Raw genomic sequence first — 26,776 nt, forward strand, 5'->3', positions numbered from 1 at the left:
AATATCAACGTCTCTTTCTCTCTTCTCTCATCAACCTTAAAAAACTTTTCTGGTATTTTTTATTTTATAATTTAAAATAGAACGCAGCCCTTCCTCAAAACAGTGTATTATTTTTTAATAAAATAAAAAATAAATCAATTTTATTTAAATGATTTGATTCATTTTCTAAAGAATTAATTTAGCTATTAATTATAATGCCGTCCGAAACCGAATCACATGAAAGCATGTAAATTTTTTTCTCTGTCACATAATGTGTACAAGAGAAAAAATTTATGTATCTTTACATGATTGAAATCCGAACAAAAAATTACAGCCAGACTTTGCACGTAATAATTTCTCCAATACCTGTCTTTGACACTTTTACATATCTTCTAATTCCGTCTTTCCATATTCTGATAAATATATGAAACAAAAATATCTACTAACCACAAATAAATCCACATCATAGTTTACATCCATTTTTTTCCTATATAGTCAAGTTGAGCCCAACTTTACCAGCACTCCTTAACAGCAGAAACTGTTGGCTGTTACAAGCAAACATATGAAATAGCTAATTCAAAACTGGAATGAAGAAGATAAGTCTAAGGCTTCATTTGGGACAGCTTTCTTACTGTTTCCTCAAACAGCTTTTTAGTACTACTAAAAAGCTGTTTGAACAAGCAGTAAGAAAGTCATCCCAAACGAAACCTAAATGTCTCCATTTACTCCTGCTGCTGCTGCTGCTACGAAAAGCAACATAACTATACTCTTGCCCTACAGTAAGGACAATCACCACAAGTCCTCAACCATGGCTCCAGGCAAGCAGTATGGAACCTATGGCCACAGAGTAATCGAAGAAGTCCATCTCCTTCTTGAAAACTCTCCAAACATACAGAACAATCACATTGCATTCCAACATCATTATGCTCAACTTCTTTGAAAACTTCATGAAGAAGGCTATCAATGGCATCGCAGCTAAGTCCAGGAGACCTACTGATACAGTATTGTGGAACTGGAAATCCATGGCTTTCTTCTACACCAAAATCTAAAAGTTGTGATTGAATTCGCTCTACTAAGTCACCGAAGCTTGCAAGTTCATACAGGGAGGTGCCGGAAGAACCCATAACTGGTCTGAGACAAAGTTTAAAAGACAAACATAACACAATGGCAACAAATTCAGTGATGATTAAGTTAAACTGTGAAGAGGGAGAAATTATTACGTGCAGAGTCCAATGTGACATGTGTTATTGTACACATTGTGTACAAATTTATACACACTGTGTACAATTATGTACATAATGTGTATATTATGTATATATGTTTGTACATACTATATACATAATTTTATAATTTGTATATAGTATGTACAGTTATGCACACTGTGTACAAGGACATGTCATATTTTTATTGAATTCCGGACATAACCAGACTCTGCATGTAATAATTTCTCGTGAAGAGGAACCAAACCAAAAAATGAAAATTCCTATAATTGGCTAACCTGGTACCCCTTACGGACGTACCCCTTGTTCTGCTAACTAATGGAGGTTGAGCCTGACGCAAAGAGCTAGAAACCTGCCTGCCAGATTCCAGTGAATTTCTTCCAACCACTACCTCCCAGTACTCGTCATCCCAGGGAACACCAGAAGTTTCTTCCTCTTGTCTGAAAGAGAAAAAAAAATTAATTAAACAAATACAAACTGTTAACCTGAGACGAGGAAAGAATTTGCGAGATATGACCAACAAGAACCGTCATACACCACCAAAAAATGAAGGAAGCTCACCTATTTTGTGGAATGGAGATGCCTCTAAGCCTCTCAAGAAGCCTTGCTCGTGCCTGCAAGACAGAAGTAGGCAACTGTCCGTTGCTTGCGGACAATAGCCTATTGATCCTATCAGTATTGATGCTATTGGTCGTGCCTGAATCACCAAAATTGCTGTCATTTGAATGACGTGGTTCCTGTACCTGTGCAATACAGATAGCAGATAAGATGGATGGAATAGGTAGACATTTCAAATTGAAATCATCCTTACTGTTTGCAAGCTAGAGGTGGTCTACTGTCTAAATTAAAGAATGCAGAGACGCCCAACGTTATCAACTTTGCTGGAAAGCGGAATTATAGTTAGCGGCGTTCTGGGGATTGGGAGAGAGATTTTCCTCTCGAATTGAGGATCAATTGTATCTTGCTATTTTCTTTTCCGTTAGTTTGATTTTTCAATAAAAACTACTGTTTTGATTGTTTTTCCATTGGATTTGTGGAGTTTTCTCGCTGTTTTCATCAATATTGTTAGAGTTTACTTGAGATCTTCAAGTATTTTCTATCACATTTATACTTGATTGGATGCGCACAACATTCAGGAGTAAGTAAAGTTAACCTGTGTTGTATTTATGGAGGCATGTCTAAACATGGTCAAAGATAAGCACATCTAATCTAGGATTTGATTGATATCATCATCATCATCACTAATCTTTCTTTCTTTCTTTCTTTTTTCTTTTTCAACATAAGTTCATCACTCTATTCTAAACAAATCCTTTTGCACAACCTCTACGTTTTGCTGTCATGATTCTCCTTTCTAATATCTCAACACTAATCATATAAATCCACTTGCCCATATTTTTCTATCATTTGTTGTACATAGCCATGGCACATAAAAGTCTACATTTCATTATTTTATCTTCACTAGGCTTTACTTGTCTTCCCACTAAATAGTTATTTCATACTTCCTAATTTGGTCCGCAACCATCTTAGCATTCTCATTTATGTTAAGCTCAATTCGGTTACAAGGACTTGTTTATCATCCAACGCTCAGTTTCATATAACATTGCAACTTAATTGTACTTTCAAAAAATTTATCTATAAATCTTTATGATATTCTCTTTATAATATAATACTCTCGAAATAAATTTCTATTAATTCTACTAATTATATACCCCTTTAATTTTCTAAAGCATTTTCTGTATTATTCTAACTTTTTTACTTATTGATCGTTGAGACAACATGGAAGAAATGAGGGATCAAAGGCAAATGAGTGTCAGGTGGTAGTCATAAGACGGCTAGATGACTAGAGAATAGCTTGATCCTTCAAAGCAGCTTGTGAGGTTGTGATTGGTCCATCCCGTCTGTGTTGACATCATGGTCCTTGTGTCACGAAGATGTGGGAATTATGTAGCATATGTCCTAATTATAACAGGCTAATGTGTAAAATGAACATATGTCAGCAACCTTTATGCTCTGGGCGAATTGCACTCTCAATGGACAATAAAGAGTCCAAGGCTTGATGGGATGTCTCATGTCTAAAGCTAAACAAATGAAGGCGAGCCAACTCCCCTACTGAAGTGCTCTCGAAGGTTGTTCTGTCAAGAAGACCAAATTCTACAGAGGATCGAGTTCAGAGTTATGGGTGGATTGTTAAGTAACCCAAGAAGCACTAATGTCGGCCGAATTGACAATGATGGATGACAATTTTGCAGGTGACGATACAAAGAGATGCTTCATGCATAACATTTTAGGGTCAGGCAGTAGTTCATCGGGTGATGGACTTGAATCCAATAGCCAAAGCTAATCCAAGGAGATGCCTGTTTTGGGGGCTTTATATTGTCAATTGTTTTCCATGTGTTTGGGCTCCTAAAGGATATGCAAAACTAGGTAATTACATTATTACTACCATGACATTACACAATTTCAATAAACAACATTCTTCTTTGATTGGCCTTGAATTTGGGTGATTTAATGCAGATGACACTATTGTTCATCCAAAAGCATTCAAGTGTTGCATTGGACAACATATTTTGCAATCATATGATATTACTGACAATGATAAGCATGTTCATGGCCTTGAATTTGGACTTTAAGATAAAGGGGCATAAAATAAAAAATAAAGTAAAACAATTTTTTAGGATTAAATGTGGGCATTTCTTTCTTTATTAGATTTAAACGAGAATTTGACTTTTAATAGGACACAATGGAGAAAAAGGATTCATGTAGCCGACCCCACGTAGTGGGATAAAGGCTTGATGTTGTTGTTGTTATTGTTGTTGCATGTGGATTTATTTAGATAATTTCTAAACTACTCTTCAAGCATATTATTGATTATATTCTATATATAATTAATAATGCAAGTGAATTTTGTTTATGCAGATAAGCCAATTATTACATTCTAATTTTTTAATACATGTTAACCATTCTCTTATAAGTTATAACCTGCTTTTAATCATCATTTTTCTTTTCTCTTAAATTTTTATGAAATTTTATATTCTCTTTGACGGTACAAAACTAAGGAAGAATGACATTCTTATGTGGTAGGTTGAAGTGGTGCACTTTATCGAGTAATTAGACCTAGAGAAAAGGCTTGCAATCTCTTTCAAGCATATAATGGGCAACAACAATCTAACAAGCTCGAGTCAAGAAGTCAAGAATCACCACAAACCATTGATGAGGTCATCGACAGACATTTTAGGCAGGTTTATCGGCGAAGGAATCGTAGATCGACGGCTACGATCGGGAGTTTATATTTTTGATGTTATCATGTTGTTTTATGTTATTTTATTTTGTGTATCTTTTATTTCATGTACTAGTGACGATTTCGCCCTTATGTAGGCGTAGTGTTTATTGTAGCCCAAGGGGCATATGAGTCTTTTTTCTTTTCATGCTTTGAGACCTTTATAAAGGGGTCTCTTCTTGTTGTATGGGGTTAATGCTTGATTAATAAAATTTCTGAGATTTCATCTTCTTCTTGCTTGAGAGCTTGAGAGAAAGAGAGGAGACCTAGGAGAGGTTCCACCCGAAGTACCCAACAGTCCGCTCCGGTGAACTCTTGGTTTTTACCGGTATTTTCCTTGTTTTCTGGTCCCTTATCTCCTCCTACACACATCAGACCCCTTCCCTTTACATTGGTACAATTTTCCCCTTTCCACTTAGCCGTTCCAGCACAATTCCTTCCCCCCATAGTTCAGCCGATCTTCCCTCCCCGCATCCTTCCGCTGGACTTGCCAGCCACTGGCTTCAGCCCAGGCCGCAGCCTCCCTTGGCCGACCAGCTTTTCCCAGGGAGAAATCCCGCCTCCTTTCCCATTGAATTTCGAAATTCTTGCATTAAGTTTTTCTTTTAATTCTTTCCTAAAATAGCGCCCTAAATTTAGGAAGAGATTTAATTGAAATCTTAGCCGTTTGAATTCAAATTTCAAATCTCCCTAATTAAATAAAATCTGAAAGTTAAAATCAGATTTTAATTAATGACATGGGGCCCACTAATTAAGCAAAACTCCCCTCTTTCTTCTCTTGCCTGGCCAGCCCCTCACACCTAGCCGTTTCTCTCTCTTTGCCACCTCATCGTCTACTAATTACCCCCCTAATTTATCCCCTTAATGGCTGCCCCTTTTTTAATTTAATTGAAGGAGAATTTAATGATAAAATAACTTCTCCTTTCAAGCCTAGAAAATTTGAAATTCAAATTTCAGATTTTTCTTCTTACTCCTCCCTAGCTCTTGGCCGAACCCCTCCCTTGTTTTCTTCCCGCTTTGCCTCAATGTTGAATGGCGGATCCGGAGCTTGAGTGGGGATTAGTTTTCCACGCCGACGGGAGCATTGATATACTACGCTCTCCTTGCTTCGACGTAGGATTTGAAGACGACGCCACAATCGAAGAGTATTTGGAGCGAGTCGTCCCGATCCTCGCAAGTATTTTCGACCGACAATTTCGTGGCTACACTTGGACGATCATTGGACGCCATCCGCCACCACCTTCTCCGGTGAATACCTCTCCGGTAACAAGGTCTTTCGTCGCCTTCATCTTAGTGGTGCTCATCATCCTCGCATGGTTCTTTCTCCTCCGCTAAAGCCCAAGAGTGAACGAGAGAGAGAGAAAGGGTACTCAAGGTGAACTTCTTTATTATTAATTGTGGGATTTTAGTGACGAGCATTTAAGTATTTCTTTTTATCTTTGAATGTTATGAATTGTTCGGTTATCTCTAAGCAAGTCTTCGCCTAAGCAAGTTAATGACCTAGAACGATTTACTCCTTTATTTTGTTGGTAATAAAATTTGTTTTGACAAGCTTTGAATAATTCCCATTTTGATTTCCAATCGCAATTCCTACATTGATTCACATCAACCATCCTACTCCACCCTCAAATGGGAAGCCATACATTAACTATGTCATATTTTACGTTTTAGTTTGACATTAGGAATTGAACTTTCTTAAAATCTAGATAAAACTTTGCAGTAATTTTTATCATTAATGAAGCTCGTGGGCATCTTTGGATACATATTTATTGAATCATATAATATTTCTATTTTAGTAAGAATAAACAAATTGATGGATAGCAAGAATTATCTTTTTTTATTTTGTATTGTATTTGCTTATAAGATATTGATAGCTATTTGAAAAATATTTGTTATATTTGTTAACATATTGCATTCTAAACAATTTATATATTGATACAATGCTTATCCAACTCCACAACTTGATTTTATATATGATAATCTTAGTTTTTTATTATCTTTTTATTTTTATTATTACAATATAGAAAATATAAAATGCTATAGTCAAACAAGTAAAAATAACACCTGAGTTACAAATAAAAACTCAGTCAAAGATCATCCAAACATAAATCAACAGGTTTTCAACAGTGATTTTTCACCATGCTATTTAAACAACCATCACCATATCAAATTATCAATGAAGACATAGTTTCTTAGTTTCTTGTGAAAAAGCAATATTTATTCTTCTTATTATCATAATGTTCATTAATTCTCTGGCCTTCCCATTTAAATTCCCAAATATCATGTTGTAAATCTCCACTTAGATTTAGACCGAACACAACGCCCCCTTAAAGGCTAAATGTTCCTTTGTCCACTCTTCATGGATAGTCTGCTAAATGAGGAAATTCTTATAGAAGGGGCTGATCCGTTGATTACACACAAAAAGGAACTCATAAATTGGTTCTGATTCAGAAACTACTGGATTGACAGCGAACTCTTGAATATATGAGAATAAACTTGCTTGATTTAAGTGCATGCAGCAGGGTATAAACTTATAATGCTAACCGGGAGTTTTTCTTCAACAGATCCACAGGTGAAGCCGTCAAAGATTCATTTCAGGCACCGATTTATATAAAATTAGGTATCTTCCTCAGCCCTGAAGACCTACAATACCCCCAAACTACCTTCACAAAGATCAAAGAACCCGAATTTCTCAGTTTGGCATCCTATAATTTGCTCTTCCCAATATGTTCCAGCAATTGAAATGCGTCGATAAAGCTCGTAACTTCAAGCTTCTTAGGAAAAACTTGATATATAAACAAGAATAACGGAATGGGATTTGAAAATAATTTCCCCGAAACAACAACATACGCTGAAGTTGAGATTCGTAGGCGGGCACATACCGATCGCAAAAATGCTCGAGGTCGAACCGAGGGCTCCATGTCCTGTCCGTTAGCGAAATGGTTGCGTCGGCGGCGTAGGAAAGAGCGGCGAATCGGAAGCCGATCTCGGTCCGAGGAAAAACCGTCGAGGCCCAGCCTCGTCTCCGCGCTACGGCTAGCGCGAGACCTTCGGTTATAGAAAAGCTCAGAAGCACTCGTCATGCGAAGCCCTGACCTTAACTCCGGCGACGGCGTGCAGAGAATGCGTGGCGTCAATCCTTTTAACGGGTAACAGATCTGAAGTCAAGAGTCATGTGGAAGAGAAGAAACTGTTGGGAAATTTGGGCTGATAAGGCTCCATGCTTCGTAATTTCTCCCTCTTTTACGATTTGGAGAAAAATCTAATGTGGGATTTAGATAAATATCATTTTATTTCTTGTTATTTAAATATTTAATACTTAAAATTTTAATATTATATATCTATCACTAGAACAAATATAAAGATATATAATGAAATATTAAAATATATAGGATGATATGGGCGATAATAATAAAATATAAGAGTAATATATTTGATATTAAAATTTTATATCAGTAATAGAATGTAAGATTAAAATTTTAGGTATTATGTATTGATACATCATCGTGAAATTATTTGATCGGGCATGAATCTCGGCGCAAAAATCAAGTTGGAAACTTCATAAATTAAATTCAGGAGCATCTGAACTCCGATTTCAGCGAGCTTATAGTCAAACTGAGCATCTCGGAAATACGAACCCAACGACACCAAATTCAACCAATCCGAGCCCAAATCAAGCACCCGAAGTGTTTTTGGAAAGCTCGTGCCACAATTTGAGTTACCGAACAGTCTCCGATTTTAACAAGCTTATAGTCGAATCGAACGGCTCGACGAGATGAATCCAACGAGCCCAAGATCATCGAATTTCGACATCACTAAGGCCTTCAAATGTCTAACGAACGGTGCACAATCAAGGGATTCAATATCAGCCGTCCATTCGACCACTCCTTACTTGACCATGATCTCACGCCTATTTACGAGCAATGCCACTCCAAAAAAACTATAAATAGAGCCCTCATTCTTCACAAGAGGCAACTGAAGCAAGAGAGAGAAGAAGAGAAGAGAAGAAGAAGGAGGAGAATCAGCTCATCCTTGACCACCGCCGAAGTTCTTTCCGCCGCCTGAATACGTCGGAATTATGCCAGATTTTTAGGAGACGCCGGAATTCTTCAAAGCTTTGTAACTTTGTTTCAATTTAGAAGAAACTAATTTTAATCTGATCATCCTGACTTGTGGGACGAATCAACATCTGAACTTCAAACAAACACTAGTGGAATTACTTCAACTCGGCGTGGCCCCATGGTTTTTTTCCTCTTTCGGGTTTTCCACGTAAAAATCCTGGTGTTCAATTTCTTTTCATCTTCTGTTTGTGTTTGTTGAATATTCATACAACGTTTGGACGTAAAAATACGAACTCTACCGCCGTGTATATTCAAACACGCAACATATATATATATATATATATATATATAATAAAATATTATGTATGTAAATCCCCCAAATCTAACATATGAGACATTAAATGTGCAAATGTTTGGAATGACCTATTTGTCCAAACATCCTCGCTTATTCTAATTAAATATTATATGTGTTAAAAAAATTTACATTTAATTTTATATGAATATTCAGTATAAACATAGATAAATAGAAGAATCTAGGAGACATAAATCTACATATTTGATTATATAGTTAAAAAAAATTGAATTCTCTATATAAGAGCAAGACAATAAAATTAGGAGTATTTGTTTGATCTCAATTCTCATATGATTGTAAAATATTATAGGAGAAAAAGTAGAGGGAAAATAGCAATTGTCGGGCATTGTTTTTTGGGCAGTGATAGTCAAATGACGATGATTAGGAGACGGTGGTTGGACAACTGCAATCAAATGCTGGTTGGTGGTCAAATGATTGTGAATGAACTATGACAGACAGACACTGATTGTTGAACAATGATAATGTGACGTTGATAGCTTGATGATAGTTGTCAAATGTCAATGGTGGCAGGTGGCGATCGTTAGCATTAAATATCAAATTGTGTTATAGAGTTATACGCTTCATCAAACAACTCATATTGAATCCTTTGATTATGGACCTTTCATTTAGCATTTGCATGCCTTGATAACCTCTAATTAAATGATCTTAGAATTGTTGGTTTCTTGTCGTTGAGGCTATCAATTTGAGCATAAGTAGGCAAGATTCATAGATCATTGGATTCTCAATTAATATTCTAAAATTTCTAAGTGCTTCAAGTATTTGATTTGGATTCGTTTGGACTAGAATCATAATACTTTCTATGTCGCTGGATTTGTTTGTCAAGATATTCAATTCAATTATAAGTTTGCAAAAATAAGAATTTGGATAATTTTGAATTTAATTCTATAAGTTTTCATTTTAAATATTAAATCGTGATTTGTATTTGATCAAATGAATTTTATAGTGACATCAAATAAGAAAAAAAGTATTATCAAAATACTCTGATAAAAAAGTGGCCATGACGGGTCTAAAAAATTTTAATCTATTTTAAGATAAGTATAATATTTTTTTTCTATGCACTGCGCTTATCTTTTCATGGAGTTCTTAGACTCATCATGACCAAAACTTTATGAGAATAATCTGATACAAAAATTTTCCAATAAAATTTATTATTTTGTTTGGAGTTTAATATAGGAATGAGCTTTGTTATTGGTGACTTTAATTTATTTTGAATGATAGATCAATTTTATTTTTAATGTTATAGTTATTGTGTCCTAAAATATACGTGGCATTAGAGAGATATAAAGTTTAACGTCCTAGCTTTATACGAATATCCAGCATAATAGTAGATAAAAGATAGGGGTATAGCATTCATAAGGGATACCATAATTTTTTATCTGAAAAACTTTAAAAAAGAGAAAAATCAAGGGGTCTAGCTCAATTTGAATTAATCCACACGTCTTAGTGGTTGGTTACAAATAATACTCTTCCTTAGGCGAAGCCATTGGCTCAATATAAAAAGTATACAACATATTATTTAGTTGGGGTTGGAAGAGTCTGATGATATGAGAGCTATTCTCAAGTGAGTGTTGGCATGTTCATTTGGTTGGTAGGATCGTAGTCGGGCGACGGAGGTCCGAGGGACTGTAGTCGGGTGACGGAGGTCCAAGGTCCGAGGGATCATAGTCGGCAGGTGACGGTGGTCGGAGAGACCGTAGTTGATGAGCGATGGTGGTCAGAAGGATCTTAGACAGGCTACGATGGTTGGAAGGACTGTAGTCGGGCTACAGTGGTTGAAGAAACCGCAATATGCGGGCGATGATGGTCGAAATGATCGTGGTCAACAGGTAATGATGATTGAAGGAGATCTGGCATCAATAGCATAAGGGAAGAGTTCCGAAGATAGTTGCAGAATCGGCTAAAGTTCAGATGAAGAGTGCAAGCAAGCTCTTAACACTACAGGAAAATGTGCTATTACCGTCGGACTTACTGGCGGATAATTTTACGCCGGTAACACTGGCACATGTATCGACAGAATATGCGTCGGTATGTTAACATCGCAATACATGACGCAGAAATACCGACAAAAATTTCCCTGGCTTTTCGCCCGCATTTCAAAGGTGTCTGACGAATATTCTGCCAGTAATTACTGATGTAATCACTGGTGAATATTGCGCCAAGTTACTTAAACTCGACGAAGCAATTCCGGTGTATTATATCCGTCGGTTATATAACCGGTGGATAATACGCCAGAAAATGCACCAGTTAAATCCCTATTTCGGCCAATCAGTCGAACGAGTTCTCATTTCTCTCCCTCCCTCGTGTCGGAGAACTGCCGATTCCTTTCCTCTCTCGCGTCTAAGAGCTACACCGACGCCCGAGATCGAGCGTTCTTTCCCTCTCTTTGCTCAAGTCTGAGATCTGCCCTGACTACCAACCGGCGAGCAGTTCTTTCTCGCGTCCGAGAGCTGCCCTAACCAAACCTCTCCGACTTTCGCCAAAAGTAGCCCCGAACGCCACTGGTAAGATAATGTATTATCTCAAGAGAATGTATTATCTCATGACCTTGAGTTTGGATGTTCTCACTATACATTTGCAAGAGAAGATATCTTGGTGTATGCCTTTTGGTTTTGTTATTAATGTTCTCACTAGACATTTTCAAGAGAATTATAATATACAATCAAGCAATAGAATCATGCCATTTTATATATGTTATATATTGCAAGTGAACTCGTGTATCTTATAATACAAGAACTAATTACACCACTATAGAGAAGTATATAGTCATATTCAATAGTTACAAAGAGTTAAAGGGTTTGGGTTGATGAAAACATGTTATTATTATGGAGCATGAAGAACATGCATCTCATATTTTAGTATAATATTTAATAATGGCAATTATAAAATTATAAGCAACTAATATTCTTTTTTAATTGAGAATATTTTTCAAAAAAATACAAGAATACTAATACATGTCTGTTACAGAAAGAAGTGTTGGATAGAGAACCGACTCATGTTGAATTGCATAGTCATACCCACAAGCGGTAGGAGGACCAACAATGTGTAGATGAGCGTGCGAGGAAAGCCCGTGTAAGTATATAAGTTTAATTGTTGTGATGTTATATATAAATTGCTTAAATTTTTATTAACTTTCATATGAGGAGTATATACGACTTCGAGAGAGCCATGCTGCAGCAAGTGAAGGTTCTTCTGCTGGATCAGCATAATATTCTGACTGTCGCACTTGGTCGCAAGCGATAGGAGGAATACAGCATGGCAGAGTATACGGTTTAGGCTTGCAAGCGGCTGTATATGAGTTGCAGATATTTGGTGGCTCCAGTTTCTCAACTAACACCCAAGAGTCTTTATATACCCAACATATAGCTGCCCTTGCAACTGAGCTAGAACAGGTAAGGAAAGCATAAGCTGATTGTGAGATGCAGATGCAACAGCAACAAATGTAGATGCAACAACAACAACGGAGATGCAACAACAGATACATATACAACAAGCTCAAATGTTAGAGGAAATGCAAAAGATGAGGAAGAAGATGAGTAGTGGGAGAAGTATAGCATCAACTGAGGAAGAGACTGAATCAGAATAGATGTTATTTATTTTACTGGTGTGGATATCTGTATTTATATTTTTTTGGACATGCTTAGTTATTTGTTGTTTGAACATCTTGACTTTTTTATTATTAGATATTTGTTGATGATACTCTTCTTGTTTATGTTATTATTTAAATATTTATGTTTAATAATGTAATTGGTGATGTTCTTTATCTGAAGTGAATGTCTGAATGTATATAATATTGTTTGTATTATTTTCAATGTAGATTTAATAGTGGAAATCACTTTTAAAATGAGGAAGTTTTTTTTTTTAATTTATGCTACAGGTTTTCGGTGGATTATCTGCCAAAAACAATGCCAGTAATACAATATACAATGAGTTTTTTGCGAAACTTTGCGCCGTTCCTTCCGACGGATATTACGGCGATAATGAATGTCGGTAACAGGACGACATTTTTTTAGGCGGCGGATTATGCGCTGGTATTTTCGGTGTAGATTATCCGCTGGAATTACTAACGGATCTTACGCTAGAATACTACAACGAAAAAGGCGTCGACCGTGCCTATTTTTCCACTGGTGCTTTGCCGGAAGATCCGCAGGAACTATTTCCGACGAAAAAAATTCAACAGTGTTGAATTTTCGATGCGTGAATTACCGTCATAACAATTTGCATTAGAAATGCATCGAAAAGGCCTTTTTACGACGGATTTTCATTCTTACCAGTGGATTTTATCCGCCGGTAATATCACATTTTCCTGTGGTGTAAGTTTTCTTTTCTTCTCCTCCCCATCATGTGAACAATGGAGGGTTATTTATAGTTTTTTGGGAATGACAAGGCTAGTAATTATAAAAAAAAAAAAAAAAAAATCAAGGGCATAGTAGGAGTGTTTCATCGAACGGTTGATATTAGTTTGCTTAATCATAGAGCATTTGAGTGCTTTAATGATGTTAGGATTGAGTTATCTTGTTCTCGATCGTTGGATTCGTCTCGTCCAGTTGTTTGATTCTACTATAAGTATGTCATATTTGAATATCATTTGGTCATCCAATTAATGCTCCAAAACTTCTGAGAATACTTTTATCTTTTGATTTGAGCTCATTTGAGCTCGGATCATAATGAATTTGGTGTCATTGTGTTCGTCTCCTTGAGATATTCAATTTGACTATGAAATCGGAGTTTGGATCATTCCAATTTTTAATTTAAAAGTTTCAAATAAAAATTTGCATCGAGATTCAAGCCAATCAAAGCGATTTTTGGTGACATATTAATAGTAATATTTTTTAAAATAATCTATTTAAATTTTAAGTTGTAATCATATTTTTTAAAGTATTGTTTGGTCATACATTTTTCATCTCTATTTTTTGTTGACTAATTATTATATGACAAAAAATGAGCATGTGATTAAAAATAATTATGTAGCCATATAGTTTAAAAAAGTTATGGCTAAATTGTGGCAAAAGTTTATTTTTAATCATAATTTAAAAAATTATTAAAAATATTTAATAAATTTTTTAAATATTCTATAATTATCATTAAAAAACTATTGTGTTATTATAATTGCCCAATTTGAAGTCAGTTTTCCATGTTTAATCTTTAACAATATTTTTCATAATTAGATAGAATAAAGCAAAATGATGAGATCATCTATAGGTTAGAGGTGGATGAATTGCATAAACTATCAACCTTATAATGCCAATGACATAGCACTAGTAATTATAACTCAAAGATTTGTTATTTGTGATCATCATGAATGCACAACAGAACAATGTCAAGCACGTTATAAATTATGTACGTATAAGGGATAAAAACATACTTGAACTAATCAAGTGCAATTGATATTTTTGAGATAATACTAGATATTTTTGAGATAATACTAGATATTTTTATGTTAGCTTAGTATAAGTGATACTTGACCCAGCAACTCGAAATTGATCCGAAAATGACCCGAAATTGACCCGAAATTGACACGAAAACTCTTATTTGACCCGAAAACTTGAGATTGACCAGTTTTGACCCGAAAATCGAAGATTGACCCGATTTTTTGACCCGAAAACTAGCAATTTTAGGTCAAGTTCGAGTCATTCGTGTCGGGTCAGGTTGACCCTGACCCGAATCGGGTCGGGTTCGGGTTCGGAAACCTTACCTGTTTTTAAAAACGGGTCGGCTTCGGGTTGACCCGAATAGTGCCGGGTCAATTCCGGATTTGACCCGAACCCGACCATTTGACCCGAATTGACACCCCTATATGTATGCAAGTGAAAGATGTTGGATAAATATGAAAATATCATTTTTAAATTTAATTTTTATTGTTTAATTATCCAAATGAATAAACATCAATTTAAATTATATGCTCTAAATTTAAAGCTTTTGTTCATTCACGTGAAAAACATGATTAATTATTCGGCCCCATACATTGCTAATTAATGAATTTACCCAATGATCCTTCATACGCTTTTTGTACATCCATGAAGCACATAGAATTTAAAAAAAAAAAAAAAAAAAAAAAATCAATTCTCCTCTATTACTCTATTAGACTATCATATAAAAAACCTGAGGGTTTAAAGTGTAAATTTGTGGTGACTCACTCTACGTAACAACGTAGCTCACATTATATAAAATATTACACTTTCATCTAATAAAAAAATAGTTATAAATAGCTAATTATGGATAATGTTAAACTACAACATTATTAATATTTATATATAATTTAATATATATCAATCTTGATATGCGCAGGCAATCTAGAGCGAGTTTCTCTTATGCGCGCGTGTGCAGGCCCAAACGGAGACCGATTTCAAATGGCTTGCTTTCCCTCGACCCAAACCGCCTATTTCGTTTTCCCATTTATTCTCCTCTCTCATGACTCGCGACTCACAACCTTTAGCGCGGCTTTCATTTTCCTTTTTGTTCCTCTCGCGCCCCCAAACGAAGACCACCCATGACATATATTTATGTTTTCTAAGCTTTAAAAGCCATGTTATTTGCATTATTAATTTTGATCTTACAGTTCCTCTTGACTCCGGTAATGAGACGTCAAACAGAGCTTTTTTAGTATTCTAACTATCGAGATGAGACGACAAATAAAACTATTTTAATTTGGATCTATGAATAAAATTTATGACTTCGCCACTATTGAAACAATCATTATGAAAGAGATGAGGAATGAACTCTACTCTGATTTTGTGTCAATTAATTTTTTTTAATAAAATTTAAATTTTAGTTATTTTTAATATGAAAACAACAGAATATTAAGGCTATTCTGAATTGAAAAAGCTAATTAATCATGCCGTTTTCAAAACGAAACAGTACAGCAGAGCCAGGCTGACTGCTTATTCTTGCTCTGCCTCTCTTGTGCTTCAACATCAAAAGCACTCTTCCTCTCATTCTAAAAGCTCTTCATCAGAAACATTTTCCATTCATCTCTATTTAATTAGCTTCATAGAACCAGACTCAGTTGAAGACAAGGAGAAACTTGTTCCAACGTTTCTGTTGAAAGCAGCTTCATCTTCCTTCTACTTCCAATGGCTAGTGTCAGCTCAAGATTGCTCTCTTCTTCTGGGCAACTGTTGTGTAATTGATATGGAGCTTTCTCTTTATCTGCATTCCGTTTCTCTTTGTTGCTCTGCAAACCTGACGATACCCGCTGTCTTTTAAGATCTTTCATTAGTTTCTTCTGCACTCGGTAAAGTCGATGGAGCTCGTGGACCTGTAACATATACATGCAGAAGCTCACGATGAAAACGTCAAGTTACTGATTTTTTCTTGTTAGTTTAAGCTTTTTGAGTTAGAAAAATTTTTTCTTAGTAAGGCAGAGGTTAGTGAATTACCAATTGATAGCCTACCTGGTTTCTGAAGGTTTCCTCGTGCTTTAACATGGTTATCTTTATGTATTCTTTTTCATATTGTTTACAGAAGTTCCCCATTGCTCGTCTTCAACTGGATAAAACACTTCTGCAGATTGAATCTTGCATATGAACACAGATCAAATCCAAGTCTCTACTGTTGCTGTCAACATAAAGAAGACCTGATGATATCAGATATCCAGGAAAAAAAAAAACTAAGTACTGGTTATTATCAGATTAACAATTCATGGTGTTCTTTTTTTAAAAAAGTCTAATATAGTGATATTTCTGCGCAAACAAAAAAAAAAGGAACCAGCTTGCTAAATCAGTTGGACAAAAGATGTTCTTTTTACCGCACATCTCGACATCTGAAACCTCTTGCAGAACATGAAAATCAATTCATGGCGTTCTTTTTACAAGCTAATTCAGAAAAACTCACGCCTGGAACTCCCTGAAACAATTTATGAACAAAGAGAAGGAAAGAAGAAAAAAAATGGAGAGATCTTATCGTTTTTTATATCAATGAAAGTAACTAATTGAATTACCTTCTTCTCATGTCCTTGTTCTTCAGGCACAGCTTCCTTGAATAAGAAGAATGGCTAAGTATCCCATTTATTGACAATCCATAGAAGTAGGGGGAGGAGAACTTAAGATTCTCTCTCTCAATCTATGTCTTATCAGAAGAATATTATTGTGGGCTCAAGCCGAACAAATTTAAGTCTCTTGGCGTCTTATGCAGCATAAGATTTGAAGGGAAGGGGAAAGATGCTCATGTACAATGTCAACAAAGGTCGAGATTTTTCTATCAGTTTAGTTAAGATACAATAAAATTTCTTGAGCTTTTTGTTCAGTAATTAATTTAGTATTAATTATTATTAGTTTTGTGTTACTATCAATATTGATCAAATTTCCTTTAATAATTGAACTCCTAAATATAAAATTAGAACTTATCATCTAAACTAAAGAATTATAATTATAACACTTTTCTAATAATGTGTATGTCATTATCATCAATATATGGAATGTTTAAAATATTAAAAATATGTAAACAAAATAAATGAACATATGGTCCAACAATTATCACCCAATTATATTCTTCTGTCATCATTTGAATACAGTCTTCCGGCTCATCAATTATGATCTCTTGAGCACCAATATTACTCAACTACAACATCCTAATCACTTTCGTGTTACATACACAAGCTTCAAACGCAAGACATTTTGGTTAGTAGCTAAAGCTCCCAACCAACAGATCAAGATGAGCTGCGTCAGAAGAATTATATTGTTGATGTGTTTCTTTGAGATATCTGAATGCTTTCATAGTATCACCAACTTAGATTTTCTTGCCGGTCTTTCTGAAGCTATTGATGATAGTATTTAATAAGTTTAAGTGAATTAAAAACATTGGGTAATATTAAAGGAAAATGAATTTAGCTTGATCTTTATTACTATATTGAATTGTTTATCAGCATCTTAAAAATAGTAGTCATGAGTAAATGTGAATATTCATACTGTTGAGATATAGGTTTTGTTTGGAACATTTTTTTACGTCGGGCTATCAGGTCGTGTTAATAATATACGAGTTCAACTATAAGATTGTGTTCAAACTCATGACTCGATAAACTCAACTCATTAGCTCATTATCAAACCGAATCGAAGTCTAGCCGGCTCGCTTATATCCCTTTCTCAGGTTATTTATAAAATCTTGCATGCAAGATCTTAAGTTAGCCAAATAAATATAAATATGTTAAGGAGATCTGATCCTCTATGATTGTGGATTGCATGTAGCATGTGGGGAAAAGGTCTCATATAGATGATGCGATCAGCATCATCAAATGATGTGACACAGCATCCGATGACAAATCCGCCTGCATTATGCTCCATAATCAAAGGGGCTGAGAAAGGCAGTAACATTCATTTCAGATATTTTGATATAGAGTTGGATCCATGAATCATCTATAAATAAATTATTTAAACATTTAAATTATGAATGTAATATAAATTGTTAAAGGAATAAAAGAAAATTACAAATTATTATTATTTTTATTCAGTGCGAAGCAAAATAAATATAATGTAAATCTTAATAATTGTGGTGGCCGGCGAAGATGATTGCGATAGTGTGGTAAGGAATAGTGGCGTTTGATGATGGGCAGTGGAGTCGTGGAGAGAAAGATGGCGAGGTGATGGCTGCCGGCATGTCGCTGGCATCTGGCAACGACCATAGGTGGTTGGGGCTGCGACGATCGACGAAGAGGTTGAAGTTAGTTTATTGTGCATTTTTAAACTTCAATAAAAAAATGCGTTAGTTTTGAATTCATATAATTGAATTAGAACTTTTTATGAATTTCTAAAACTCTTTATTGATAATATTTTATGCTTACTTTTCATCAAACCAAATAAACCCTTAAATAAAATATATTTTCCTATTTGAAAGTTATTATTTGAGTTGTTCCGCTAATCACATGGACGGGGCAGGCATCCTAGGGGAAGGCCCAGTATATTCAAAGGCCTGATTGCCATTACGGTCCATGGCTAAAAATTAATGGGCTATGGGCTATCTGTTTAAAAGTTAAAGGGCGAACTCGCGTACAAAACTTGACATATGAAGCATGTAGCTTAATTAAAAATGTTGAAAATGTTAAGGATGTTTTTCATGCTCCATATAAATAACAAAGTTGTGAAAAAAAAATAAAAATATTGATGCTTTATAAAAATATTCACTAAAGCGTATATATTGACTAGGGGTGTCAATTCGGGTCGGCGGGTCGGGTTCGGGTCGAACCCGAAACTGACCCGACACTGTTCGGGTCAACCCGAACCCGACCCATTTTTAAAAACGGGTCAGGTTTCAGGACCCGAAACCGACCCGATTCGGGTCCGGGTCAACCCGACCCGACACGAATGACCTGAAGTTGATCTAAAATTGTTAATTTTAGAGTCAAAATCGTGTCAATATTCGATTTTCGGGTAAAAAACGGGTCAATCTCGGGTTTTCGGGTCAAATATGAGTTTTCGTGTCACTTTCGGGTCAATTTTGGGTAACTGGGTCAGCCCGAACCCGACCCGATTTTTAAAACGGGTTGATTTGTTCAACCCGAACCCAACCCGTTTCGGGTTCGGGTTGACCCGAACCCAAATTTTTTCGGGTCGGATTCGGATCGTGTTTCGGGTCGTGTCAAAAATTGACATCCCTAATATTGACACAATTCTTATATTTCAAATCTAATAATAAAATACAAAATTTTATGAATCCATTTTCAACAAATTAAAAGTTGAAATGGATACATTGATCAGAAGAACACAATGATATCAATATTATATTGATTCAAATCTAAGAGAATCTACATCAAGCACTCAAAAATTTTATTATTGATATATCATCAATAAATTATCTTGATTGGACACGAATCTCAATGCAAAATCAAATTGGAAACTTAAAAAATTAAATCTGGGACCATTTGAACTTTGATTTCAACAAACTTATAGTCGAACTGAATGTCTCAAAAATACAAACCCAACGACACCAAATTCGACTTAATCCGAGTCCAAATGAAATACCCGAAGCACATTTTGAAAGTTCAAATCATAATGTGGATTACCAAACGGTTTCCAAAGGTGGCATGCTTATAGTCGAATCGAGCAGCTTGACGAAACTAATCCAACGAGCTCAAGATTGTCAATTTCTGATATCATTAAGATGTTCAAATGCCCAATAAATGGCCCATGATCAAGAGATTCAACATTGACCGTCCATTCAAAACACTCCAAATTTACTATTGATTTTCCTTTTATTTACTGGTCATGCCACAGAAACCTATAAATAGACTTCATTTCTCATGAAAAGAGGGATTCAAGCATGAAGAGAAGGAAGATAAGTAATAGAGTTTTCTTGCCATTAGACTCTTCAACCACTATTGAACTTCACCCCTGCCACAGTCATCAGACTTCTGCTTGGCTACTAACGGACGCTGGACTTCCGCCCAACCTTCAATTAACGTTGAATTATGCTCAGCCGCTTATGGACACCGGACTTCTGCTCTACTGTCAATTGACATCAAATTTCTTCTCAATCACAGACAGACTTTGAAGTTCCATTTGACCTTCATATTTCAATACGACTGTTGACTATTGTAATCTGACAATCCTCAATTTCAAGGAGATAATATACACTTATAATTTACTCAAACTCTTGTTGAATCATTTCAACTGGTGTGACCTCATGCTATTTCTCTTTTTTTGGTTTTCCATGTAAAAATTATGACGTTTACTTTTTTGTATATTTGTGTGCTGGATATCCGTACAACACTAAGACAAGAAAATCTAACTCTATTGCCATGTATATTTTAGCCTGCAGCAATTATAAACTTTAATATTATTTGAGAGTTCAAATTAACAAAATTTCATTCTTATATGTTTATAGTCAAAACGAGCATGTTGATGAGAAGAATCCAACGAGCATAAGGCCGCTTATTTCCAACTATGAGTGCCACATGTTCTTTTACATTAAGGGTTTGTTTAGGACAGTTCCAGCTTATTATAAATATGATTGTAAAATTATATTACGGATAAACTAACTTTTTTAAAGTTGATGGATATAATAATTTTCTAGTACAAATCAATCACTATGGAGATTCTCAATGAAAATTATGCATCCAAAGCACAATGAATCAACAATGAAAAAAAAAACATGAGTTTAAATTATTATAATTATATTAATGTTAGCATAATATAAAATTTTGTTAATTAATTATAAACATTATAAACTAGATTCAATAACTAAAATTTTTATTCTAATTAATTTTTTGATCAGGATAGCTCAAATTTCTTCATCTACAATTACTATGGGCGTTGGAGTTGTACATGCACAACGACCATTTAAATTACTCTTAAATAATATTTTAATGAAAAAAAGAAAATCTTGATTTTTTTTTTAAATTTTTAGATCGGACGGAGCTGTGCTATTGGTTCAACCATTCGGCCCGGCGGGTACGAATAACCTCATCCTGGCTATTTAAACTCCATCGTTCTTCTTCCGTTATTAAAGACTGAAGTTTCGTTGCTCTGCCTTCCTCTGCTCTGTTGTTCCTCTTGTGCCGTTCTTCTTCATCTTTGGAGTTCTTTCCGATCGCTTCCATGGGGACGAAGACTATTTTGGTGACGGGAGGGGCGGGATATATTGGGAGCCACACGGTGCTGCAGCTTCTCCAGGAAGGGTTCAGCGTGGTTGTCGTAGATAACCTAGACAACTCCTCTGAAGTCGCCGTCAGGAGGGTTGAGGAGCTTGCTGGCGACGCTGGAAAAAACCTAGTATTTCATCAGGTAGTATGGCTTCACGATTTTGAATTGATTAAAATGTCGCCCGCCACGAAGTTTTCAATTTTCTTCTTGAACTTATTTTGATTTTATTTCCTTTGCGAATTCCCAGTTTACAAGTTCGGTGGAAAATTAGGGTTTTGTTTTTTTAGCTGGGTGCATTTGGCTGAAGGTGTTCTGATGCACTAGGAAGATTCTATCCATTTTTTGCGTTGCGGTTTTAGTTTTGTTGTTTCAGGTATTTTGATCAAGGATTTAATATATATGTGCATTTGAGTGATGTGTTATATTCGATTCTTTGGCGGAAAAGGTTGGAATCCTTGTCATCGTAAAGAGACGTTCCTGCGATTCCCACCTGCTACGAAGTGGAAATAGCTTGGAATGACTCTTCTTTCCATTCGAAATTTACGCTTTTCCTTAAAGTGATATCAATTTTATTTAGAATAATGTTTTACCTGCCCAAATCTTCAACTTCAACACAGAACAAATTGGGTAAATACAAAGTCCATCATTATCGTACATGTTCCATTCAAATTTCAAAATATGTTTTAACAATATCTATATTTTTTCACATAATTTTGCTGCAATGATTCTTTTATTTACTATTTAGAATTATTGATTATCTTTGATTCTAATATTAGTTTTATTCTTTTATGTATTTTTTTAGTGTAATTTGTTACTTTCTTTGGTATTTTGAGTGAGTTTTATTGCAAAGATTTCAGATTGACAATGTATTATAGAGATCAAATTTAATGATAAAATTACATATATAAACTTTTTTGGTGTATTCATTTCGTGACTTAGGATATCTCCAACGGAAAATATATATATTTTTATTTCAAAACTTCCGTAACAATTATATCAAATATTAATTCATCTTCAAGGGAACTCCATTTCTAACATCAAAAAAATATTCTATTTATATTCTTTCTCATCAATGAAGTATGACAATAGTGAGAATGACGTTCCGTTGTCGTTCGGGTGAATAGCGCGAGCCAATATTGACGTCACATTGTTCATAACCGAGATAAAACAAAAAAAAAAGTTTCTATTTATAGTTAGCGAGGAGATGCCCTTAATCCTCCATTAATCTGTTGTGATTGACGTTAAGTTGGCTCCGGTGCAGAAATGCCTATTGGATTTTTTACTAAAAAATTTGGTCATAATTAAAAAGTTCCTTCAACAACTTTTTCCCACTGGTTGTTATTTTTGACTTTTGTGTCAGTGTACAATATACTCTTCTTTTTATATTATTATTATTGTTATTAAAAAAAATGGTTTGAACGCAAATTATTTCAAAATCATTTAAATTCGTCATCTTTTTTCTTTTTTTTTTTTAATTATATACGTTTTGCTTCTCTATCTTGGGAATCAGTTGGGACCTAACGCAAACCTCTAATAGCTAATAAACTGTTGCTACTGGAAGAAAAAAAAAAAACAGAAGATAAGTAGAAAACTTTTTTTTTTTGGGACATTTAGGCCATTTAAGGCAAACTCACACACACAACGCATACACATGGACTCGAACCTTGGACCTTTTAATTGGAAGCCTAAGCTCTCAACCAATAGGCCAAGGAGAGTTGTGTAAGTAGAAAACTCACCGAGAATTTCTCATGCAAGTTCTCAAATTTACTACTTCCTATTGTCCCTGCTGCAGGTTTAGCTATGAAAATGATGCAACTTTTACGAGGGATATTCTCAGCTTGTCTTTTTATGGTGTTTTTTTTTTTTCATATCTATTCTAAAAAATTTCTAATAATAATTAGGGGTGTCAATAAATGATTTGACTTAGACCAAACTCAAAAAATTCATGCTTCGGTTGCCCGATTAATTTTTGGGTCGTGTATGGGTAGAAAATTTTGACCCAATTTTCATTTGTGTTTGGGTAAAAAGGGCTAGGCTCAGTGTTAACTGGGTCAATTATGTGTTAAATTAGTAGTATTGATTTTAAAAAACTATGGAATATATATGATAAACTTATTAATTAATATGTTGGATTTGGTTTAGTCAAATTCCAGTCAAGTAATTTTTGGTTCAGACATTTTGATCGTCATTATAAATGGGTCGGTTTCTCGTTCTCGGGGTTAGGTAAATTTCATATTAGACTCAAATCCTACCCACTAACTTCAACCAACACTTCTAGTAAAGAAGAGATTATTACATGTGGAGTCTGGATCTAAGATGCATCCGATTTTTTTGAGTGTGCACAGTAAAAGCTTAATTGTGAATAGTAATTGCACACTCACAACAATCGGACAGTACACCTTTTTAATAATAAAAAAGAGTGCTCTTTTCCTTGCTCCTCTAGCAACCAAAGGTGACCTTACCGTGAAGTTTAATCTGCATATTGAGTTTGCTTAAGGTATCGTTTACTATTACATTGTTGGTTGTTTTAGACAATAGCTTGTTTATTGGCGTAATTTTGTGATAAGTGCTGGGCAGTCTTCTGATTCCTTTAGGAGGTGTTATTTTGCAGTCTTCTGCCTTTAATATATTCCATGTACTAAAACATAATTTTGGTTTTCTAGGCTGATCTTCGTGATAGAGAGGCGTTAAACAAGATTTTTGCTTCAACGAGGTAACGCAAACCCAAATAAATAAAATATAAATTATTGTTTGTTTAACAATGTTATTTGCCTTATCTCACAAGCTATTCACCTTCATTATTTTGTCTAGGTCGTCAAGCATGGTTATGAGTGATCTTTTTACTGATATTTTGTCACTTCTAATGGATTTTTTGACCAGTTCTACAGAAGTTGTGTGCAAAGTTCCCTCTTTTTTTTTTTCCCTTTGGGGCAATTGTTGCTGTTTTTCTTTTACTAGTTCCACTGCCATACAATTTTTTTGGCGTGTTGCATGGCCTTTGAAGACTTTGACGTGATCTACAGTTGCTGCGCCTCTGTCTTCCAAAGGATGAATTGTTCTGGGCGGACGCAGAATTTCATCCAGAGCCTAATGAAAATGTGTCACGTCACCCCCTATTCGGTACCGCGGTTCGGTGCTGCCCGAAAACGAGCTCGATACTGCTCGGTACTGGATGACGTGGCTGCACCTGATTCGTCTCTGGACAGTAAACTGTGTCCGTTGTCGGCACAGAATAATCTCTCCTTTCGGAGGAGTTTTAGACTGCTTCCTTTCCCGAGGAATTTTATTTTTGTTAGTTAATTGCTAAAAGATTGCTTCCTTCTGTTGAGGTAGAAGTTTTGCTTATGCACATTAACTTCTTGTTTATCGCGTAGTTTCTGTCTGCTATTGTAACGCGCATATTTTTTATCTAAATAGTAATATTCTTCCAATTAGCACATTTTATATATTGATATTCTTGTTTTTCAAACTATGCTGTGCAGGTTTGATGCTGTTATTCATTTTGCCGGGTTGAAGGCGGTGGGAGAAAGTGTGCAGAAGCCGTTGAGTTACTATGACAACAATCTTATTGGTACAATAACTCTGCTAGAAGTCATGGCTGCACATGGCTGCAAAAGTGTAAGTAATATTTTGCTTGATATGGGTCATGTTTCAAGACCAACAAATAATTAGTTATGTCAGCTGACTCAGCACCTAGTGTCATGACTTATCATGCCTTCTTTCTTTGATTCGTGTGTTTCCATTGCTAAGATAAGTCACTATTTTTTGCCAAGTTTGTTCTTCTGTTGTTAAACGATTAAATTTCTTTGCATTGGAGATGTACATTTTACTTCTATGGATAGGACTTAAAACCAGAGCTTGCTGAGTACATACAAGTACTAATGTCTTCAATTAAATGATGCTTTCTGTCTCAAGTTTTAAGTAGATTGCAGTCACTTATTGTTAGAGTTGACAAATTGCACAATACATCAAACAAGTTATGGAACCTCTTCTCCTGTGGGCGTAGACTCTTAGTTTGGACTTTGGAGAGTTAAGAAAGACAACCTTTGTGTTAGTCTTGTGATAGGACGTAGATGATATTTCAGCAAAACTACAAAACGACACAAGATATTTAGGAAGAACATATAAGAACTTTTTTTTTTTGAAAGAACTAAGAAGAAAAACATAAGATACAGTTGGATCTTCAATTGGAGAGGAATATCCGACTCGCCTAAATCCCTAGCCATCGGCTATAGCCCACTCAACCTAAAGCAAAAATGATTCCATCAAAATAAAGCATAATCTGAAATCACCCCATAGTTAGCTTTAAATAGGCTCCCCTTATTTCCTCCAAAATCAACACCATTTCTTTAAATAATTCCCTATCATACTTGAATTCAAATTTGATTTTTTTTAATAATTAATTCCCTCCCAAATATAATTAATACATTCCCAAACAATTCCACTTTGATTCCCCCTTACATAATGAATATTAATTCCCCTGGGTTTTCCCTAAATAATTCCCTCTCAGATTTTAAATTAAAATTAGATTTCTTTCCCTAATTAATTCACTCCCAATTGTAATTAAAAATTTTCTTAATAATCCCCTCTCTTCTTTTGCTCACCGCTCGCTGTAGTGAAGCCCACTGGCTCAGTCACCGGTCCATCAATACTCCCCTCCAAAAGTCCCTCATTATTCTCAAAGTAAAAAAATGAAAAATACTATTTTATTATCTCATATAGTCATATGGCTTTCTCTCCTTTATTAGGAGTGTTGGTTGAAGTTACTGGGTAACACCTCAATTTCCTCGTTATCACAAATGTTGAGAATCTAAAGAGCTTAATCCTTACACCTGTGCCCCGATGTACGTATATCTTTCACAGTTGAAACAAAGCCCATTAGCCCTCTTTTTCTAAAACTCTGTTTCTGTGAGCTTCTTGAAGTTTCCCCCAGGTCTCTCTCCTAAAGTCATCTCCTTCAAGGTCTCTCTAAGAATACCCATTATCGACTCCTTGAATGTCAAAAAGATGGTGATCATACTATACTAATCTCCCAAGCTGCTGCCTTTAGCCCCTTTTTCTAGGTGCCTCTGATCATCCACAAACTGGGCTAGCTTCATAACCTCTCCCAAGTCATGAGGCCTCATCACTCTAACTGCCGCTCGAATATCTAATTTGAGCCATTTCATAAAATTTTCCTCCAATACAATCTCTGGAAGCCAGTCGGTCGGCTGACCAGGTGCTCAAACTACTCACGATGCTCCACCACTGCCCTCTCCTGCGTTAGAGCGAAGATCTGTTCATAGCAGTTTCTTCCA

At 35.3% G+C, this 26,776-nt stretch overlaps 3 protein-coding genes across 3 annotated transcripts in view; 1 reads left to right on the plus strand and 2 right to left on the minus strand.

Annotated features, from left to right (window-relative positions):
• Positions 1-367: 367 nt before the first annotated feature.
• On the minus strand, positions 368-7,726 carry LOC110103348 (probable E3 ubiquitin-protein ligase RHY1A). The gene is made up of 4 exons (XM_020832016.2): positions 7,359-7,726; positions 1,761-1,942; positions 1,478-1,639; positions 368-1,110 (listed from the first exon to the last, which is right to left on the minus strand). Exons 1-4 carry the CDS (start codon positions 7,557-7,559, stop codon positions 741-743), a joined length of 915 nt encoding a protein of 304 aa, XP_020687675.1. The 5' UTR covers positions 7,560-7,726; the 3' UTR covers positions 368-740.
• Positions 7,727-15,729: 8,003 nt separating this feature from the next.
• LOC110103347 lies at positions 15,730-16,856 on the minus strand. The gene is made up of 3 exons (XM_020832015.2): positions 16,655-16,856; positions 16,302-16,464; positions 15,730-16,165 (listed from the first exon to the last, which is right to left on the minus strand). The coding sequence occupies exons 2-3, from the start codon at positions 16,380-16,382 to the stop codon at positions 15,896-15,898; spliced, it is 351 nt and encodes a 116-aa protein (XP_020687674.1). The 5' UTR covers positions 16,383-16,464; positions 16,655-16,856; the 3' UTR covers positions 15,730-15,895.
• Positions 16,857-21,353: 4,497 nt separating this feature from the next.
• The window catches only part of LOC110103346 (UDP-glucose 4-epimerase GEPI48), a 55,797-nt gene continuing 50,374 nt past the window's right edge, over positions 21,354-26,776 (plus strand). The window contains exons 1-3 of the mRNA XM_020832012.2: positions 21,354-21,620; positions 24,143-24,192; positions 24,962-25,097. Of these exons, the coding sequence (XP_020687671.1) occupies positions 21,435-21,620; positions 24,143-24,192; positions 24,962-25,097 (372 nt within the window). The 5' untranslated portion in view covers positions 21,354-21,434. The remainder of the gene's footprint in view (positions 21,621-24,142; positions 24,193-24,961; positions 25,098-26,776) is intronic.

Source organism: Dendrobium catenatum, unplaced genomic scaffold (assembly GCF_001605985.2).
Source record: "Dendrobium catenatum unplaced genomic scaffold, ASM160598v2 fragScaff_scaffold_665, whole genome shotgun sequence".
Taxonomy (NCBI): domain Eukaryota; kingdom Viridiplantae; phylum Streptophyta; class Magnoliopsida; order Asparagales; family Orchidaceae; genus Dendrobium; species Dendrobium catenatum.

Coding starts and splice junctions, on each gene's coding strand:
- LOC110103348 (XM_020832016.2), bottom strand. CDS start 7,559: ATGACGAGTGCTTCTGAGCTTTTCTATAACCGAAGGTCTCGCGCTAGC. Junction 1,640..1,760: donor ATCTCCATTCCACAAAATAG/GTGAGCTTCCTT, acceptor TTTCTCTTTCAG/ACAAGAGGAAGAAACTTCTG. Junction 1,111..1,477: donor ACGTCCGTAAGGGGTACCAG/GTTAGCCAATTA, acceptor ACTTTGTCTCAG/ACCAGTTATGGGTTCTTCCG.
- LOC110103347 (XM_020832015.2), bottom strand. CDS start 16,382: ATGGGGAACTTCTGTAAACAATATGAAAAAGAATACATAAAGATAACC. Junction 16,166..16,301: donor AGGAAACCTTCAGAAACCAG/GTAGGCTATCAA, acceptor TATATGTTACAG/GTCCACGAGCTCCATCGACT.